Raw genomic sequence first — 21,441 nt, forward strand, 5'->3', positions numbered from 1 at the left:
TTTTCATTCGCTACGCAGTCATCACCGAGCCGATGTGTCAGCAGGGCGGATGCTGAACGTCGAAACCGTGGGTGAGAAGGTGATGTGACTTATCGTTAACAGCTGTCGTGTTGTGTCAAACCGCGTAGCGAAGCAAGCGATTTATGAACGGTTCGATGCTGGAATAACTGCTCTTGTTGCTATTTTTTTTTTCTGCGTAACTGCGTGCTTTCGTTTCATGGTTCGTCGTTTAGAGCTTATTGCCGCCCTTATTACTCGCTTTCTCTTGATATATAGACGCAGCATTTACCGCAGTTTTCCTGGCTTGCCGTAGTTCCTGTCTGCATTTCAACATTTTATTTAACACATCTCAAATCGGTTACAGGAAGGAAAAAAAAAACCTCAGCAACAGTTGTCGTCAATTATCAAGTGCATAAGCTCACCACCGGTACCGGGCGATGCCAGGTCTTCTAAAATCTCTTTCACCACTATAACAAAGCAATTTTCATAATTCCGTAGTCAGAAGTTCCGAACTAGACGCGCTGTTTTGAAATCTCTTGTAATTCCTGCGCTATTTATGTATGAAACGAACATTTTAACAAATAATAACCTGAATGCAACGCATTAATATCTTCACTTTTTCCATTCTTAATATTTTTTTTAGGTGTGTGTGGGGGGGGGGGGGGGGGGGGGGGGGGGAGGGACAGTTTATACAGCGCAATCAGGGAGCGAATAAAATACTGTGCTATGAATTTTGCAGCCATCAGGCGAGGTTATAACTCATCACACGTAACGGAAATCGTTACGACGAGTCGAAAAACGCAGTGTAACAAACTACGATAGCGAATGGACGGGAACAAGGCGCTTGGCGTTGTTTCCGGAACGGGAAGAGAGTTAATTAGGGCCAATTAAAATAATTACCCGGATGTTTGCGAAAGCCGCTCATCGTGCCCGTTAATGATGTGGTCATGCAGAACTGAAGAAATCTGGTCGAAACCCCTTTGCGCGAGCATTCGTACAATAAAACGAAAGGCGTTGAAGAAAAACAGAATAAAAAAGCAACGCACGAACCTGGCGGCCCATTGAAATGGATGATCAAAACAAGAGGGCATGCGAACTTGATAGCCAATTTGCTCGCTGTCCAATAAAATGTTAATTAGGTAGAAACTCCTTTCTTCCTCTTCACTGCTGTAGTTTTTATTTGATTTGGTTCCTCGCCTCACTGTTCGTCGAGCGTGATTCGATTTACGTTTTCTATTTATTCGCTTGAAAAAATAAAATCTGCGTTACCCCGAGCCCGATAGAGAGCATAACTTCAAGCAAGTCAGCAAGAGTATAAAGGCAGAACATGTTTTAAGGCAGCAGTGGTGCATTTAAAGGGACGCTACGCACTCCTTTACTTCTTGCGAAATCATCCCATTCTTCCGCGGCTTAGAATCAGTTTCATGGTCCAGAGGAACGCGGGGACTCTTCTGCGAAGAGCACTTCACTTCGCGGCGCGGGTATATCTAAAGTGCCGAGAGTGCCTAAAGTGATCGCGTATTGCAGTATTTTATCGAGAGTCATCTATTGACCGGTCGAATAAACATACGTTCACGCCAGAAGGAAAATGGCACCTCTTCTTCCATGCTCCAAGGCGCACGTGGTAAGGGATTCACTATACACCGGCTCGCGAACGCATATTTACGCACCATGTGCTCCAATCACCAGTTTGCGTTCGCTGACCAAATGGCCGGGCAGTTTCTTCCTGTCATTCTTTTGCCTTGCTTCCCGGAATAATTGACTGTTTGGGGGACCACTTCTACCGCTCGGTTGGCTCGCCGATCGTTCTCTGAACCCTTTTCGTAGACCGTAAGCGTATATATATTCTGCGCAAGAATCCAGTCTTTCAGAAAAAAAAGAAAAAAAAACACGCGGTCTACGCGGGCCGAAGAAGCCATCACCTCTGCGCACCACGCGTTTTTCGGGCTCTTCCGTCCGTATAGAGATAGCGACGGCTGTGAGACGGCGGATAACCTCGGCACGGCCCCCTTATATAGGCGCGCCAACCCCCGCGCAGGTTGGTCGATTGGTCGCCTCGACCGGAAAACTGGAAAATCGCGGCCCTCTGTCGGTAATATATGACCCCATCGTTGAAAGTCTTACATCTCCCCTCTCCACCAGCCCTGCCCTGCCTTGGTCTACTTTCTCTTTGCTTTCGTCCCATTTTATTTTATTTTTTCGCCGTATATCGTCTGTGTCTCTGTGCCATCTCGTCTCTTTGGCGACGTCGCATTTCGTTCATGTCGCGACGACGCTAACTCTCTCCCCCTCCCTGCTCGCCTGTCCGCCTCCGGGACCTGAGTAAGAAATCGAGACAGTCAAGAAGAAGCGACGAGGGCGGAGAAAATAGAAAATGGCGCGGAGTCTGAAGGAGTTAAGGAAAATATGGCGAAAAGGGGGAGAGGAAGCCGAGCAAAGGAGCGGCTGCCATCTCCACCCCGCAGGAACGTCTCGCCGCCGTCGATCGGCCTCTTCGCCGTGCCTCCTGCGGAGGAAGGGGGAGGGGGGGGGGGGGGGAATCTGAAGAACCGAGTTATATAGTTGTGACAGGCAAGTGTCGTATTACCCCTCGAGACAAACGACGCGGCGCTGCGGGCATTGAGGACGGCTCCGTGTGCGGCGATGGCAGATGCGTTTTCACTCTCTCCCTTCCACTACTACTATTCTGCCCTTCTTTTCGTGAGTGTAAAGGGTGGAGCATGGCAGGTTGTTGGCACGTGATTTTCCACGCTCTGTTCCTCCTGTCTCGCCTGCGCTCCGAATACCCCCCCCCCCCCCCTTTTCCCCCGTGACGTGCTGAATGCGTGTGCGTTGCCATCTTTATCCGTGTGTGTACAAGGCTGCGATCCTCCAAGAACACTCGCTATCGCCGGTAGTCTAAATATCGGCTCCTTCTAAGCTCGGGGCCTGCTCTGATAACGGCCCGAGTCGAGTCAGTGTGTGCAGCCATCAGGCTGACGATGCCGCCACACTACCTTCTCAAACCCGGCGAAACCGCAAGCGGCGCTCCGCAGCAAAGACCCGGGCGGGGGCGTTGGTCGCAGATTCGATATTCCATTTCGACGTCGAGCCATTGTGTCTTCATTTGCGACCTCCCTTTCTGATCTCTCTCTCTCTCTTCCACTCTCTCTCTGCTCCGGCAGCGCGAACCCCAGCGTTGTGCTAGAGAGACGCCGCGGCGAGACGGGTCAGAGGGGCAGGTGTTTTCGCGTTTTCCCACGGCGCTCGCCCGCCGGCACTTGTTGTCGGGCGACAGGTAGATTTTCGCCGCGGGATGGACGAGCGCTAGTTTCAGTCGTGCATTTTCTTCTTGCTTCGTTCCTTCTCTTTTCTTTCCTGCTTGATCTGACGTTCTTCGTCTCGTCCTCCTCCTATTCCAATGAACGCTCGATGGATAGCACCGCCTAAGCCTCGCGACCTGGCCGCGTCACTGGAATGAAGTGCACCTGTTTTTGTGCCTGAACTCCCCCTCGCCCTTTCTTTTGTGTGTGTGTGTGTGTTTGAACGCTCAGACATAAAAAAAGCAAGAGCACTCAGACAGCCGGACGAGTAAAAGAGCGAGCGAGTCGTGGCGGCGAGGACTGAGGAATTTTTTTTCCCACGATCTGTAATAGGGAACATGCAAACAACAGCAAGCACTTCAATCGCATTTGCGCTGTCGTCGCCTGTACCGTGCTTCCCCTGTCGCTGACATGCAGATGGCCGCCATCGACTGGGTCGAACTCGGGGGGTTCGAGATGGCACAGAAAACAAACACAAAAAAAAAACTCCTTCTACAAGCAGCGCGCGCTTACCTGTCGGTCGGCCGTGATGCGAGCAGCAAGAAGCGCGCGCGGCCGGGTTTGTTTAGAAATGGAAATATCCTCTTCTCGTCTTTGTCGTTGTCGTCGTCCATTCGTGTTCTCGCGAACCCATTTCCCGAGCGAATAATGCGAACGAGCTTGGCGCCCGACGAACAACCGCAAAGACGCTCACTAATGGGCGGGCTTTGCCTTCGGTGGGCGACGCAAATAGAAAGGGAACGATGGGCGAAGAGAAGAGGAAGGGGGGGGGGGGGGAGGGGCAAGAAGCAACAACGAGCGCGAGAAACGGTGAAGATTGCTTCCTTCCAGAAGATTCATTTGCAAGCACCGAATTTGGCAGAAGCGCGCTGCTTTGGCTATTCTCTTATGGTGCGCCGTTCGTTGTCTCTGCTCTAGCTCCGGCATACTTTATTCAGTGCTTCCCCTCTCCTCTCGCTCCGCTTCTGCTTCAGAATGCGGGGATGTCGGTAGTTGTTTTCTCCCGCTTTCCTCTGTTTTTCATTTCCCCGTGCTTGGTTCATTCAGGCTGAGCGTTGTCTCTGCGCCTGCTGCAGTAGGTTCGGAAAGAAGATGGGGGGGGGGGGGGGGGGGTGAAAAAAAAAGAAAGCTTCCCGCGCCTCTGGTAAGCGCGCACACACGTAATACCAAGCCGTTCGTCGGGGGGCGCGCTCGGGCTCCCAGCGGTGAAATTTGTATAGAACCTCGGAAGGCCCGTCGTCCTGTTTTCAAAATATTGGCTGTGTTATTCGCGAAAGGCGAAGAAGCGCGAAAAAGAAAGAAAACGGGGGTAAAGAAAACGTAGGCCTTACAGGGTGGAACGGATGCTCGTCTGGGACATCGCTGTAGGCCGCTGGAGGCCGCCTCTGCAGCTGCGAGGACTGCTCGATGGAGGCCGTGCTGCCAAGAGGCAGTGTTTCGCGTCGAAGGTATTACCAATGTGGTCACCACAGTTTCAAAAAGTAGCTGTTTTTGGCGCAATTTAACAGCTAATGAGCGCGTTAATTCGCATTTAACGCCACTGATTGCGGTGTAGGAGAACCTGACAATGTATGCCGCTACAAGTTAAAGGAACTGTACGGTGCAGTGTGAAGTTAGTTTAAATGGTTAGATTGAGCCTTAAGCATTCGAAATGAGCAAATTTCACCAATAACATTGCTTTCTGTGATCGAGAGCCACCACCGTACCCATGCATACACTGGGTATGCATGTCTTCGCGGCGCGTGACGGTTTCCAGGTGAACGAGGGGATTGTCTGGACCTCTTTATGACTGGTAGAGAAGTAGCACTCACGAGTAGAACAACCCAAGCGTTTATTGAAGTGATTTTGCTTGTTCTTTCTTTATGATGGTTCTTTTATGCTTCGAGTTTAAGCCACATGCAGGTTTTATGCTGCTTTTGTGCTTGGCGCAGAACGCAGGAAGCGTAATACCGATAAACAACACAAAAAAAAGACGCAGTGACGGAGCCCCTGCGACTGGTACAAATCATCGCACAGGAACTCGTGGCGTCACGAATGCGCGAAGGGCCGAACTGCTTTTAAACTGTAGCCGCGTACAGATGCGTAACTTCGCTGGTGGCGCCTTAATCTGTTAAAAAAAAATGCGGTGAGAAACTGGTAAATGTGCAGCACTTGATCATAAATCAAAAATATGCTGGGAGCAAAATGCTATTAATGTAGCGTAAAACCAAGCTAGAAATCGCTCTGTAATAAAAGAGCTAAATAAAATAAAATAAAAGAGCGTGACACTCCAGAAATCACCTTGTCGACATAAAAGATAGTGTCGTTTCGAAAAGTCAACCGTGTCGAAGCCGGACTAAATGCCAGTTGCGGCAGGTGCAGGATAAAGCAGCAAGAAGACACGTTGAGTAGCCTTGTGGCACCATCTGTCATGAATGCTTATGAGCTGATATATTGAAAAATAAAAGAAATGCAACGCGCTCCCGAAGAGACAATGCTTCAAAGCAGCGAGAGCAACAAGACGCATATCTAACGCAGTTTGCGAACTATGTGTCGCTGTAAAAAAGGAAGAAAAAAGAAGAGAGAGATAGAGAGAAAAGTAAATACATTCTGAGGAGCGCTACACGTATTGTATGGTTGTTTCGGCGATCATATCTTCAAACGACCACGTGTACGGCCACGTGTTCAAAAGGTTGCGCCATCTGATAAAAACAATCACCTGTTCGCACTTTGTTCTTACTTTTTTTTTCCTTCTTGAATTTAGCGACAGCAACCTCACCCCCGACCGCATAATCGACAGCTGTCATTTTTTTATACTTGAGAGAGACGTACTACAACAGCAGCTTCCACCATCAGGCGATCGTTTCTTCGATGCCTTTCTTTTTTCTTCTTTCTCTGTTTCTCTTTCTTCTTCCTTCCCTTCATCTCTGTGGGTAATGGCTTTTCTCTGAGCGGGGAAGCTTGACAGGGTTGCGTCACAGTCTCGAAGAGCCGATGTTCGAAACGGAAGGTTCCTTGTTCGGCGCGCGTTCGCGGGGCAGCAAATAAGACAAAGTTCGGAAGCGAGCCGCCCTGAAGAACACAGTTCCTTTCCTTTCCTGTGCGCGAGAGGTTCTTCTTTGCTTCTCTTTCACTTATAAATAGCTAGCGCGCGCACACTCGTTAGTGCGCTCAAAAACATAACGCGTGATAGATTGCAGCCCCTGCTTTCTTCCGTGGCTCGTGTTTTCTTACTTTTATTTTTTACTTCCCGGTCCATCAGACGTCGTGTCTGTGTTTTGCACTCTCCGATAGCCAATAAGCCTTGCTTTGCGCGTAACAAAGTAGCTTCTGTGTAGTACTCTGTCACGGAGGATAAAAGAGAAGAATTCCTGACACTCGAACGCGAAAAGAAAAAAACAAATAAAAAATAGTTAACAAAAGAGCTCCCTTCTTCCACAAGACGCTTTGCCTGGTTCGGCTGTCAGTCACCATTTGCGCATAGACTGCGGCCGTCGTCTGTCTCGTTGATTTGTGCACTGCGATGTCGCCTCCCTTATTCTTCTCAATCAGTGCCGAGGCTGAGAAGAACCCCGCAGACGTTTTTATTTTATTTTTTTTCCTCTCAGTGCGGAAACATTGAGCTTGCTAGACATTTTAGCCGATCCTCTTCTTGTCTCTGTCGACGCACGCATTCGGCATCCCGGCCGGACTCGGGCGCCGCAGAAGCGATCTCCAAAAATAGCGCGCGGCACGCGTCAGTTTTTTTGCACTCGGCTAAACAGTGGACGTCTCCTCCGTCGTCGCGACATGTCGTCAGCAACTACAGCGACCCCTTCGCTTTCTTTTAAATCTTCTTTTTTTAATTCTTCCTTTGTTCCTCTCTTTTTTTTCTCTCTCTCCTTGCTTTGTTTGAAAGCGAACTGCGAGAAGTACGGGTCCGGCGCGTCTAAGGCGCCGGTTCTCCGGTCGTGTCGTATGCACAGTGTGCTTGCTTGGAGGTCCTTTCCGCGTTCCAAGACGGCGTAAGAAAGTTGAAACGCCTTCGCCCGACTGTGCTTCGCTTCCGTAAAGGAAAAAAGAAAACACTCTCCAGACTTTTTTTTTATTCTTCCTTCCTTGCCTGGCCGAATTCATACGTGCTTTGTAAATTTTCGTACATTTCTGCGGCGGAGCTCTATATTTCGGCTGTCACTTACAGAGCTTGCGTGTGAAAGGAAAGAAAAGCGCACCGCGCGTAATTCACAGTACCTCTGTATCTCGAAATCTGCCGAAAGGTGAATTTCTCCGGTTTTTTTTTTCTCTCTTCGTCGACTTTCACGTCCAAGAATTATTAGGAAAGCTGATGACGTTCGCTCTCGCTTTTACGCGTACCGTACTTCGTTCCAACTGCTGAAACACCGAGAGATTAATCGTTCGTTGTCCTGCAGCAGTAAAAGGAGGAAATCTGGTTATTAAGGTTGAGATTAAACAAGCAGATGCTGTGGTAAAAGAAAGAAAAAAGCTTATTAGCTTCGAAAAACTCAATCTTCAACTGAGTTATCAGCATTCAGTAATCTTTCAGAACAGTTTTCAGTTGCTGGAATTGGTATGCATGCTCGACGTGCTGCTCACTGCGGCGGCTGACGTAACGTGCCCCCCCCCCCCCCTCTGTGTGTGTGTGTGTGTGTGGGTGGGCTTGAAAATTTTAAATAGGTCGTTTCTTCACAACATCAACATCATCGGAACAGATCTGACGAAACCCAATCGGCGTGGTCTTGGATAACCAGAACTAGTAGGGCGGGGAAGAAAAATTTATTTTTGCAGTTCTTTTTTATTTAACAATCGATGAGGTTTCAGTCTTGCACTCTATTCTTCTCCACGCAGACTTCGTAGATTGTCGGAGCTTATTATCATGCACCTTAATTTCAGGGAAATTTGAATCCTTCACTACTTGTCTTTAATAATCGGCAGGTTTTGCACGCCTTTTGGGGCGCTCAGATTGGTTAGCGACCATGCCTTCCTGCTGTTCGCCTTGGCCTGATAGTGAGCAAATAAATAAAATGTTTGCGTAACTTACGACTGGATTGTTTCATGGCTTTTGCAATACAAATGCCTTATTTCCTGTTTTTTTTTTTTCTGCACAGATGTGCAGTTCCAATGCGTCTCAGAGAAATTATTACTGCACCTCACCTGGCGTTTGCCTTTTCTTTTCTGTGGGTGCGGCTATAATTTTTCTGATCATTCTCAGTATAAGCTTCGCAAGCGCTTATTATTATTACTTTCCTTCCTGGTAAGACACCTCTCTCGCAGTACTAAAAATGTAGAGGTGGTGCACCCTTTACAGGCGAACTGGCATTGCGCTATGAAGAAAACTAAGGAAAAATGACGGGTCACATTATTTATAACGGTTTTGAGGAGCTTAGAAGCAGTAAGAGCTTAAAAGAATAAATAAAATGCAGTGCACAAAGCTCGTAGACAAAGCAGCATCAAGACGCAATATATAGACGGTTCGCAGTGTCTTCGCCACTGTCTGATGGCCAGCCCGGTGACATATTGTTTCTCAACTCCTGACGAAACCCCAGAGGGCTTATATCATCACCAGCTAGTCTCATTTACGCGCTGGCTTATTTGATCTACCATCTCCTGTCCTCGACTCTTCACGTTACAAGAAGCACTCTAGTAAGTAAGGTCGACTGTTTGTGTTGTGTTTAAGCTTAAGCAAAAGCAACTAAGACTAGGAGAGCGAGTTGACGGGCTAGTTGGTATTGCATGGAGTAGGAACAGTGCTAAGAACAGGACAGAAGTCAAACATGAAAGCACAGGGACGGGCGCTGACTTGATAGTCAGCGCCCGTCCCTGTGCTTCCATGTTTGACTTCTGTCCTGTTCTTAGCGCTTTTCCTACACCAACTAAGACTACCCACCATGCGCTAAACGCAATCAAGTAAGTCGAGTGGCTCAAATACGGTGTCATGTTCGACGGTCTTTACAACAAGATAGCGCGGCCAATTCATAAATATCAAACTTAATTCCAAGTTTAAGGCACATATTCAAGCGTAAACACATTACCGTGGCTGGAGCTTTTTGTAATATAGTATCTCGCGCCCGCATCTACTCGCTTGTAAGGTAGCCGAGTAAAATTCTATTTCGGCCATAGTCTTCTGTAAAAGGGGGGACAATTTGTCAAAAGTTACAGAAAATTTGCAGTCATCACTATGCAGGGTCTTCTTTCTGCCTGTAAAGTCTTAAAATATTAGTAGCTTTAACCGTTATACTAGGGATAACTGCTTTGCCTTGACAGCGCCCCAATGCTTACACATACCATACGGTAAGAACTTCCCGTCATGCACTGCGCTTAGCCTGTTCGCGCTGTGTGTCTATTGCTTGCCTGCATTCCTTGCAGCTGTGCGGCCACAGCTCTCGGGGCGTCAGTGCACTTGCGGCGTTCCTTTTTATCCTGCGCACACTCCGTCTCAGCAAAGTGCCCGCTCAGCACCTGTCTGCACCCAACCTCTTTACGACATAGGCTCACGCGGAGAGGCCGCGCAAACTCTCAAAACAATACCAACAAAAACGACCGTCGACAACAAACACGCGTGTCGATCGCAGGCGTTAATCGCTTGCGTCGAGTGGGCGGAAGACGACAGCGGCTCTCTGTGCCGGAGCTCGAATGCCTCCGTGGCACGCAGAGACGAGAGCAGCGCCCTCTCGGCGGTGGCGGGGACGACACGTGAACGCTAGCGGGAGCCGGCTTATCTGCCCCCAGCTATCAGCCGGGTCTTGGCCGAGCACGACGCCGGTGAAGGAAGGCGGGTCAGCTGTCGACGCCACACCCCTGGATGCCGGATAGCATCTCCTAATGAGCTCCTTCGTTGTTTTAATAAACACCCGCACGTCCCCCCCACCCGATCCCCTTGTGAGAGCTTAGTCGCGCGAAAGCTCGCGAGGTGGCTGAGATTTGCAGGAAAAGGCTGCTAATTAGAGCGGGCCCCGGACGGCATTAATAATAATGGCTCAAGCGGTGTGTTCGTCGAGTCCTCCGCCGGCTCTAGAGAAAATGGGCAGCTGCTGACCTGGCTTTCTTTGCCTCCAGCCTTGCATTTTGTTTCATTTTTTTTTCGCTCGCTCACGACCTCTCTTTGTTCGGGAAATGCCGCTGTTTGAGTAGGCGAGAAATTCCGCTTACTCTTACTTTTTTTTTACATAGTTCTGAACGTTAATATGGTGGGTAGCGCACTGCAAGCTGCCGATAGCATGCCTCGTCAAGACGAGCGGAAATAATCACGTGATGAACGCATTTGGAGATGGATTCAGCTTTTAAAACGACAGTTCGCACATTAAGCAAACAAAAAAATAAGTTGTCCAGCACCCAGGGATAGCGTTACAGGGTGTATGACGGCACCATCTGAATTTTACTTGCGAGGCTGTAGGAGCGCGCGCGGCATGGCTCTACCGCTGGTAAAAATAGATGTCTCCGGCGATGTGTCGAGTCCACTGGTCCCGCTACTTCAAAGCGAGCGCAGTCAGCGCGAATGTTGGCAGAGATATAAAATCGTGCCTCCTTCAGCAACAAATCTGCCGTCGTCGAAGGCTGCCGAGTCGGAGGCGCGCGCGTACATAAAAGGAAACTATTCGCTGTAGCCGCCCCGGGGCGGTATTGCTGTTGCCAAGACATATTGCGAGCTCTGGACGCGTCGCTTCTTCCATAGGCGGGTAGGCGGAAGCTCCTGGCACTTCCGGCTCACTGCCGCGCCGAGCTTCCGGTTGCATGTTTGCCAGCGATTGCCCGCGCTGCGTGCGTAGATAGGACGCGCCTGTCGAATGGCTGCCGCTTTGTCAAGACGCGGCGATAGTGCGCTTGCGCTGCGGCTGGGAGCTATTTGCGCCTTTATTTTATAACGCCATGCACTGGCTCGAGCCACTAGTCGCGGGAGATTCTCGATGGCCATTCTGCTGAGAGCTTTCAAGCTATAGAGCTGCGGACAAGGAGTTACTAGCCCGGCACTATTAGTACAGAGACACATGGTAGTGCTCACCAAATCGCCGGTGTCGGCGAACGTATCTCTCTTATCTTATAGGAGCATGCATCTTCTTTCAGTGCATTTTGCCGGCTTGTGTTGGCGTTCCTCGAGTTATGAAACCGTTCATTTCTGGTTCCACGTGTCCGCAGAGCTTCGAACGGCTTAGGTCATCTGGAGTGCTGACTCTCCGTTTCCATCTGCCGTTTGTCGTGTTCTTTATAGCCTTATACGCGCGGCAGTGGAGTCTGGTTAAGGTGCTTCTGTGTTGAGCTCGAAGCAGCAGGATTCGTCCTTGGTTTAATTGGTCAAACATAGATGAAGCCGAGCGTCTAAAGGAGAGTTTGGCAAATGCATGGCAAGAACCCACATGCAGTTGAAAGAAACCTGGTGCAAGGTGCGTAAAAATGTTTCGAACCATGAGTCCTGACGAAAACTGAAAAGGAAGAAAAACAGATAGAAGTCGGCCTTCCGGCTATCGGTAGAGAGGCTGCTTTTTAACTCAGCTATGCAACGATAAAATCATCATTCTGGGAGAATTGCTCTAACATCTTTGGAAGACGCAGCTTTTCAGTGTGTGTCGTTAAGTTAAAGCGGCCGACGTTCATTTTTGTTTCTCTTTCCCTGCTCTACGCAAATCTGAACACTTTCACTTTTACCTGCGCTCATTTCGCTTTCTTGTTGCGGTCATCCCCAAGTCCCTTTCGCCCCTCATAAATATAATGACCAGAAGGAAACGAGGAACGAAAAAAAAGGAAGAAAAAAGGAGGTAAAAGGGGAAGCGGACGAAGGGCGACACCAGGCGGCCGCCGGCGTAACGAAATCGCGGCTCAAATATGTTTCAGCAAACGAGCCAGCCTGGCGGCGGGCCTTCCAGCGCTATGGATGGCCATATTTTTCTTCCCTCTTTTCCTTTCGCTTCCCACACCATCGCGGCGAGCCCACCGTGAACTTTAACCAAGATTTTTCCTCGCGTCCGCGGTCTCTCGCCCTTCCATCTACACTTACCCACAACCCGCACCGCGGCGTCCTCTTCTTTTCCTCCCTAGCTCCTCCTCATCCTCTTCCTCCTCCTTTTTTCCCCCCGCAACTCCCCTGGCAGCTCGAATCTGCCAGCCGCTTATATATCGCCGCCGCAATAAAACAGGGTGATGAACGATTCTCAGGCGAGCCCCCGAGGCGGCAACAGCGTCGATGTCGTCGGCTCGGACCGTGCCAGCGAGCGGTCTAGGGAAAGGGGAAGGTGGCTAGGGAGAGCGGGAGCGACGAACTGCGAGAAGGCGTCAGTATGTGCGTTGGCTGTTTCCGCGATTCCGCTCTCATAACGACCGGTCTCGAGTTTTTTCGCGGCCGGGCGACGTTGACGCCCCTGGCGTGACACCACGGCGGTCACAAGGGTGCCCAGCGCGAACACACCGGCTCCGCAGCGTTGAAGGAGGGCGAGTACGTGAGTTGGAAGGGGAGCGTCGTAGGGAAGCGGAAGGTAAGAGCGGGTTTGAAAAGGGAGAAGAAGCAAGTCAAGCTCGGGACCGGTGACCTCCCTTTCCCTCCCGGTTCTCTACCCTGTACCTGCGCGCTGTTAATGGCTCTGAATCGTTAGCGGAACAGCGCTCGTCGCGACGTCAGAGGAGGGAGGACACGGCTACGGCTACGGATGGACGAGGAGCCCTTTCCTTCGACGTGGCTCCGTGGCCCCCATCGTCAGCCAGTGCCGTCGGCGCTGCTCCGGAGACTCACCGTGTTGTACTTATACAGCGGGCGGCGCGCGGGAAAATAATACGGTGAACGGGCCGACATTTCGCTTCGCGAGACGTGTCATTGGAGGAGTGACGACGGCCGGCCCGACGATATTACGAGCGGCTGTCGTGCGCGAGCGGCGGTAAGGACACCACCGGGTTAGGCTCACGGCAGCCTGCCCTGTACCCGCTCCGTGGGCACAGAGCGACTGTACACGTGACGTCGACGCGGGAATGGCGTCGATACTCGCGAAATGTGAGAATTGCGTGTCTACAAGACGACTGCTAAATACCCTGCTGTAAAGTCAGTGACACGCATCTTTTCGAGAATATCGCTTGTTTGCTAGTTTTGTATTTATAGCGAATGTTTGTATTCTTGTCGTTTGGGAAGCATGCAGTAACTCCGGATTTATTGCTGATCACGTAAGAAAACGATGTAATGCGCGTATTTTATGGTTATGTATTTAAAGTAACAAGGCGTTATTAAAATACGGTAAAGAATAACACTACGGCATCCAAATTGAGGACAAGGTCGCGTCTGTAATGGCACCAATGGGCGGAACAGTTCTCGCTTCTTAAGAAATTACAAAAGCTTATTCTGGCATTCAGTTTCCTTGTTGATTGTTTGCCTCTGTCTTTTTTTTCTTTTTTTCGTTCCGTCAGTTACTGCAGCAGAGCGGGTGCCACTTCGCTCCCTTAAACTTTTTTTTCTTTGTTTGCTTGCAGGCTGTAAGTCTTTACGCCAGGCATATATCTCCCAACACAGCGCGCGCGGCACCGAGCATAACGCTCCAACTTACGTTTATGCGACACTTAATTCCGGCTCCCAAGACCCCCTCCGTCTCACAAAAAAATGTGCGACACTTTCTGCCACGCATCTGATGCAGCAAGGCATCAGCAATGGGGATCCAGTTTCGTAGCGAACACGATCGTTAAAAAGATAGGAAGCAGAACAAAGCTTCGGTAACATCTCGCGCGACTATTTTTGCGTGCCGTCAGCGGTCAATTTTCGCGTTTTTTCCTTCGCCGCACACGTCACACCGGCTCGCCAAGCCTTGCGTTGTCCTTTTTTTCTTTTTTCTTTTCCGCGGTAGCACCCGCGTGCATCGCATCATATTCGCGCTAGCTTGCTTCTCTTCGCTAGTAGTAGTGGCTCTCCTCAGCGCGCGGCAGAGTCCGACACCCCCACTTTGGAGCACCTTGCGTTGCAGCTCCGCCCCTTTCTATAGCGTCTCTCGGTTGCCTGTCACTTTTTAACTTGCGACTCTCGGTTCCCGCAGTGACGCAGCATCCATACTCCTTTCACCGTATTTCTGCTTCCTTTTTCGTCTTAGGCTTGGCACTCTTCTTGTTCTTCCTACGCTCCTGTTCGCTGTTGCAACTGCCTTTCTTCCTCGGTCAAAAGAAAAAAAAGAGTATAACCCAGAAGATAGGAAGGAAAGGGGGTCGAGCCAGGGGGAGAGAAGTGAGGGTGGCCTCCCATGTAGGTGATTTACGGCGCACGCCTATCGAATTTCCAATTCCCGTTGCCCGTATTTCGTACTATATATCTCAGTTTCTTTCCGACGCCTCGCGGCGAGTCGCCGACACACTTTCGCCCTTCCTCCTCCTCCTCCTCCTCGCTCTCCTCTTACCTTTTCCCGTTACGGCCGTCTCGCGGAACCCTCTCCCCCACTTCTTTCTTTCTTTCCTTCTTTCTTTCTTTCTTATTCTCTTTGTTTTGTTTGCCTTCGCGCCCTGCACTACGCTACAACGCCCAGACACACGATCCACACTGGCCCCACAAACGCACAAGGCTCGCACCTCGCTCGGCACAGAAGAAGCCAGAGGTAGAGCCGGTTCAGAATTTATTGGATTCGATCATCGCGCGCGGCGTTCCTTGTTGGCGCGCGAGCGCTTTAGGGTGCCTGGCTTGGCTGGTTGTGCGCGGCAGGAGAGGTGGTCATCGGTCGGTCGGTTGGAGGGTGGGAGGGGGGTTCGGTTTATACTGCGGCGCTCCGGCGCTGGCCCGGGATGAAGTGCGCGCCAATCGGTTCAATTACCCAATCGACGACGTGCATTGTATACACAAGCGTGCTGCGCCCGACACGCATTAGCCGGCCGGTTTCATCTCGACTGTGGCGTGGAGTGCCACTTTTCTTCCTTCCCCTCTCTTTCGCTCTGCCTCCTCGCGGAAAAAAAAATAAACAAGAATAAAGAAATAAAACGCGAAATGACAGAGAGAGAAGCTCGCTTCTCCGTCCGGTCGCTCTCGTGTGAGGCGCATGCCAGCATTTCGCCGTGCGTGTGGCCGCTATATTCTCTCTCTCCTATACTCTCCCCCGGGGAAAAGAGAGACCCCAGCAGCGAAAGTAGTGGGTGCTATATAGCCATCTCCCCCTCCCCCTTCTTCCTTCCTTCTCCCCTCCACAGCCCCGTCCATTGTTTTGCACGCTCCTTTGTTGCGGTCTCCCCGACTGGCCACCGGCCACCGCCTCCTCGCGATGACGCTCGTCATCTTGTGGAGAAAGTGGAAGGGGCTCGCTCGCCGTGAGCGCTCCTTTTGTATACATTCGGCCTCCCTCGAGAAGAGTAGAAGGCACAAACTGCCCGCATGGCTGGATGGTTGGGTGCCCGTATTTGTTTATGGGGCGCTCGGTCCTTATTTACCGTTTAGTCTTTTCTTTTTTTTTTCTTTCTGTCTCTCTCCTTCTCCTTTGTTGCTCCTTTCGCGTACGGAAGTCTTTGATAAACGACTTGGGGGCTGCTGTCGAGCTGCGAAGAACGGAGGCGAGTGCATTTGCGAAGGCCCGGCGACCGCTAATCGCTGCACGAAAGATTGGCCCCCGACGAACGGTTCTTTGGCAGAAAGAGAAAAACGAAACAAAAAATGGTCTATATCGACGATGACGACGGCTTCTCTTCGTTCAACTTTTGTTGCTACTGACGTTGAAGAGTTCGCCGAGCGCGTCTTTAACGATGCGACGCGAGCGGCCGTTAGGCGGGGCCTGCCTGCGAGCCACCGTTCACCTGCATGTGTTGTAATCGCATGCAGATGGTTTGTAGCGAGCGTTACAGAGAAACGGCGTTCTCGAACATGGAATAATAATGCATCTGCTTTTCATACATAATCAGTCTTAATGTTGTTGGATGAGCTTGACTGCTTTGATGTTTTTTCTTTACTATATCTACCTTTTTGTTGTGTCGATCAGGGAGAACAGAACACGATCCTTACGCATTCACCCCGTTAACGATTTAAGCTTGAGCGCGTGGACATGTTATTGGGGAAGTATGTGTTCCTTGCATTAGCATTGTCGTTTCTTACTGGTGTCTGTATTTTTTTTTCATTTCCTCGGTCAGTTTGACGGTAGCTTTTCAGTTTACACTGTTATGTTGCAGCAGCGTTTGCTTGGGGGCTAGTTTATTCATGTTTTCAATTCGGAATAGCGCCTGTCTTGTCCCCTTTATGTGTCGCGCTAAAAGGTATCCGCCTTGAAAACGGTTATGTTTGCACGAGCTATGCGGTGAGCTCATCATTATACTGTCATAAGTACGACTCGGTGCTAGCCTCGAATCCTCATCGAGCTTCTCTCACAAACCTCCGCCCGCTCGCCGCTAAAAGAAGAGGCGAAGTCGGAAGCACTCTAAGTAATTCGTTCGTGTACAGATCCTCTAAGCCCGACTCGCATCGCCCGATCGCTCTTGACGGTCGTATACTGCGCGTCCGCAGCCAGCTAAGTTGCGGGGTATATACATATATATTGGTCCGGGCGAGCTTTAACCTCGGGTTTGCAAACTCTCGTCGTCGTCGTTTCGGGTTATGGACAGTCTTAAGGAAATGACCGTGCCAGATTTCCCCGCCCGGCGTCGCGTACTTCTCGAATATCAAATAGAACTTGATACACGGCCCCGACGGATTACATGCGTCTCGTTTGCAGCCCCGTAAGAAGCTTCTTCAAAGAGCGGCGCCTTCCTTCTCTCGCCTCCTTTCGCGCACTGCGCGCGACGCTGATTTATTTCGGTTATAAACGGCAGTAGCCCTTCTCGACACTCCCTCTTTTTCTCTCTTCCTCTTCCTCCTGCAAACTTGCCGCAGTCCCTTTTCTTTTTCTTGCGTGTGCGCGTGCGCGCGCTTTAGTTCGCAAATTTGGAGCACTTGAAAACTCTCACTTCACTCTCATTTCTTTTTTTTTTCTTTGTTCCTCGCTATTTCTTAATGCGGACTGTTCGGAACTCGTCTTCGTTTCGCTCCTCGTGGCACGAGCGTTTGCATTTCCCGCTTGCTTTTAAGTGAATGTGTGATTTACGTGGGTCAGATTTGTCGGGGAAAAATTGGGTCGTTTCGCCTCTCGGCCGGGAGAAAGTTGGGAGTGAAGGCAGGGTCTTCTTTCTGTTGCGCTCCTTCTAGCAAGGAAAAGAGAAAAAGAGTTACTGCTCTCGATCAAAATGCTAATGAGTGGCCGCTGTTTTTGTTCTTTTTCTCGCCCCCACTTCTTCTAGGTGCCGTTCTTGTGAAGGCGTACCACCGCCGCCGTCCAACAGTTAGGCCTCGTCTCGCGGCGTACCCGATGGAGCCCGGCGCAACGCACCCTCCGCGACGGAGGGCTTCCCTGCAAGAACTCCGGAGGCCAGCTTCGACCGGGCTTCTCAGGCGGACCGCTGTGCGTCGGTCCACCTTACTGTTCCTGATGTTCGTGTCGCTCCTAAGCGTGGCCATCGGACAGAACACCAATTCGAGTGAGTGGACTGGACGTCGGGCCAAATGCAGGGTGTTTCACCTAAGACTTTGCGCAGTTTTTAAAAACTGGCTTTTTGAGTTAGAAAAGCGCTGTTTTCGGCACAGCATTGTCAGTGCTATAGTGCACCAGAATACAGCTAAAACGCGTTAACTAACAGAAGAAAAAAGCGCTCTTCTAAAAGCCTACTTTTTTAAATTGCGTGAAGTCTTTGATGAAACACCACCCTGTATATATACTTCTTGTCGCGTAATCGCTGTGTGGGAAAGTTAATCGGCTTTCTTTTTGTCCGTCTATGATCCTCGCCATCAGCTGTTGTAGACTCGTAAAGGGACTAGCCGTCAAGTTTTCTATATTACATCGCTTCTTCCCTTTCATGTCTGCTGTAATACGATGCACTCTCGCTTGTTCTGTAATTCATGTTGCTCTCGATCTATCTGTTAACGTTGCACTTGCCTTCTGTGAAGTGAAGAAATAGGGTTTATCACACGTATTAGAATTTTTCAACTATATTGTGCACTGCTGTCCCCGACAGTTTATTTTTTCTATATCCATGGAAGCACTGAGAAATGTCTGCGTGTTATACTAAAGCTGGGACGCTAAATCAATGTGCTTGCGAGCTTAACTACTAATGCATATGGAGCGGTAGACCGGTCCCTGTATCCTGCGTTTGCGTAGAAATGCATCTGACACAGAATGAGCTAACGTAGGAAGTCTGTGACAAAGGAACCGAATATCTGCAATCGAAAACGTTACACTGCGGCGATTGCGAAACCTGGGAATGAAATGTATATATTAAGTTGCACGATGGCCCCCGCGCAAGACTTTAAAAGAGCGGAAATCGCTTACATTTACGTTGCGTTAATCGTTGTTCGTTAAATGACGTTAAAAAGTTTCGATTCTTTCTTTATTTTTCGTAGTGGATGACCCAGCCTTCGCACAATGTCATCTTATTTTCGCTTTGAAATTACCGGCTGTTCTCTCTTGAGGGGAGCGAGACATGGGGCAATATTTATTATCTCCGTGTATAGAGTGTATTAGGCATACAGAGCTCTCTATTCGATGCCCGCGCGCTGTTTCTGACTCGATAAATTGGACCTATCAAACCTAGGTCAATTAGTGGCATTAATTAACGGCAGATGATCAAAGGTTCCCAAGGCAGCTTCAAGAGAAACTAGAGAAAGGACAGTGCTTTTAAATTAATGAATCATGAAAGATAGTTCATTTATTGTCAAGCCTGTAGAAATAAAGAAAAATAAAGAATGGGAGACGGTGAACAGAATTTCCGCAAGGTCACTTCCATGTAAAATGCACTGCTCTGTTACTGCGCCAATTTATTGGGCATATGCTGACTTATCAGTGGAGCTGGGCTGACGGTGTGGGCCGGAATGAAGTAGCTGATGCCTCAGCATTCATCATAGTAGTTGACGATCAATTTGACTATGATCGGTATTGTCGCCAGTATAATATCTAACAAAGGCATAGCTTGCAAGACTTTTTTCATTACCTCTTCATTCTCTACGCTTCGGGTACTAGGAAACAAAACTTCAAGCATACGAAACAATTAGTCTGCAATCAAAAGAACACCTTATGGCGTTAACTGCTCGTCTACCTGTCCATCACCCATAGGACAAGTTTATCGTGGTGTGATGCACGGCCAGAAGGGAAAAAGGCATAGGGGACCGGGCGTTGATCTGCTGTGCAGCTCGTACAGATTTTACCCGGTGACGGCCCTTGGCCGATAAATCGATGACACGTACAGTGTGAATCCTTTAGTTTCCTGGATGCAGGTCGGGTTGAGAAGGTTGGTGCTGCAGCCCTGACGGTGTCGGTGAGGTCTTTGGTTCAAGCTTCTTTCCTGCGCCTGGGCTGAGCACCAAACGTCCCGTACTTCCAGAAACAGAGACGCACCGAAAGAACGTTACATGTTGGAACTGTGGGGTTTATCTGGATGTTCTTTTTCTTGGACTTGCTGGTAGCATTACTAATGACGTGTTACCTCTGCTGTACTCGGGGTGGAGGAGTCAGGCGGAATGTACAGCTGTTGAAGTCATGACTCCAAGATGTTGCGAAGCGGGTAGTATCATCGCTCTCCTGCCAGCAATTCCCGGCAGCGAGGACAGAGCTGGTTCTGCCGCAGTAGTGTTGACTTCTGGAGCGTGACTTCGTCGTTCGTGTCACGGGGCGTCACGCGCGGCTGCCTGCGCAGGTCCTCGGCCCCAGCAGCGGTTCGCCATCGAGCCGACGGACCGGTCAGCCATCCTGGGTGACACTATCGTGCTCGCCTGCCGCGTGATCGACAAGGCCGGCACGCTCCAGTGGACCAAGGATGGCTTCGGCCTCGGCAGTGACCGCGACCTCTCGGGTTTTCCAAGGTACTCTATGGTTGGAAGCGACGACGAAGGTGCGTGCCATTCACGTTCTTGATTGATTGATTGATTGATTGATTCGCAAAGAAATGATTGATTGATTGATTGATTGATTGATTGATTGATTGATTGATTGATTGATTGATTGATTGATTGAATGAATGAATGATTGATAAAAAGATCGAACGAAAGTAGATAGGAGAGTTAAGTTTCGGAAGATTACTGGTCCCCTTTTACATTAACACCTCCTACCATGCCTTACGGGCCCTTGTTGCAATGCCATTCCCGTAATAATGTAGCAGCTCGCGTGCTTCCTTATTCCTGTTCTGATGCCACAGAAAAAAACCTAGTGCATTTTCGTCACACTAAGGGTTCAGATTCGCTTTTTTTTCAGCAGACTGATTTGAACTTGCCAGAGCATCCCGTGCATCCCACAGTGCGTGAGAAATTGACATAAAGCTGCACATACACAACCTCGAGTGGAGTATCATAAAGAGGCTTCTCCTGTGCTGGAAAAAAAAAACTGTATTCCGACTGAAAATGGAATTACCGTTTCTCATGCCTCAGACTATCTGTAATAATAATAATAATAATAATTGGCTTTGGGGAAAGGGAAATGGCGCAGTATCTGTCTCATATATCGGCGGACACCTGAACCGCGCCGTAAGGGAAGGGGATAAAGGAGGGAGTGAAAGAAGAAAGAAAGAGGGAGGTGCCGTAGTGGAGGGCTCCGGAATAATTTCGACCACCTGGGGATCTTTAACGTGCACTGACATCGCACAGCACACGGGCGCCTTAGCGTTTTTCCTCCATAAAAAAAAAATCGCTAAGGCTACGAGACGGAAGAAGCGGTAATTCCGTTTTCAGTCGGAATACTGTATTTTACTGTGATGTATTTTACGAACTACTGTATTTTAATATTTTGCGATGAAGACGTTTATTATGATGACACGGGCTTCAATTCAAAAGCGATTCTGAGCACAACGTAGTTGTATCCATGGTTACGAATGTGCTCACTCTTCTTCCTTTCTCTCTCTCTCTCTCTTCTTTTTCCTTTGCAGAAATCCTGTGTTCGTGTTTGTGATCCTTGCATTGAGGGGCCGTATAAGTAAAAAGTGGTCCCATTTCGTTTCAGGCGATTTTTCGCTTCAGATCGGTAGCGTAAGCCTGGAAGACGATGCCACCTTTCAGTGCCAAGTTGGCGCCGTCGATGGTGTGAAGGGCATCAGATCGAGGAGTGCTCCCCTGACCGTGTTTGGTGAGTTCCCCTCGCGCTCTGGCGCTTTTAGCCGCTAGAACAACAGTCGCCAAAGCGCGCAGTCTATATGGGACTAAAATGGGACTAAAATGGGACTAAGCTGT

At 49.7% G+C, this 21,441-nt stretch overlaps 1 protein-coding gene across 3 annotated transcripts in view; it reads left to right on the forward strand.

Annotated features, from left to right (window-relative positions):
- Window positions 1-21,441, forward strand: part of LOC144093691 (irregular chiasm C-roughest protein-like) — a 333,374-nt gene that overhangs the window by 273,066 nt on the left and 38,867 nt on the right. For all 3 annotated transcript variants that reach the window (XM_077627282.1, XM_077627283.1, XM_077627284.1), the window contains 3 exons: window positions 17,475-17,711; window positions 19,920-20,114; window positions 21,215-21,337. In XM_077627282.1, the coding sequence (XP_077483408.1) occupies window positions 17,543-17,711; window positions 19,920-20,114; window positions 21,215-21,337 (487 nt within the window). In that variant the 5' untranslated portion in view covers window positions 17,475-17,542. The remainder of the gene's footprint in view (window positions 1-17,474; window positions 17,712-19,919; window positions 20,115-21,214; window positions 21,338-21,441) is intronic.

Source organism: Amblyomma americanum, chromosome 6 (genome assembly GCF_052857255.1).
Source record: "Amblyomma americanum isolate KBUSLIRL-KWMA chromosome 6, ASM5285725v1, whole genome shotgun sequence".
In the NCBI taxonomy this organism is placed as follows: Eukaryota; Metazoa; Arthropoda; class Arachnida; order Ixodida; family Ixodidae; genus Amblyomma; species Amblyomma americanum.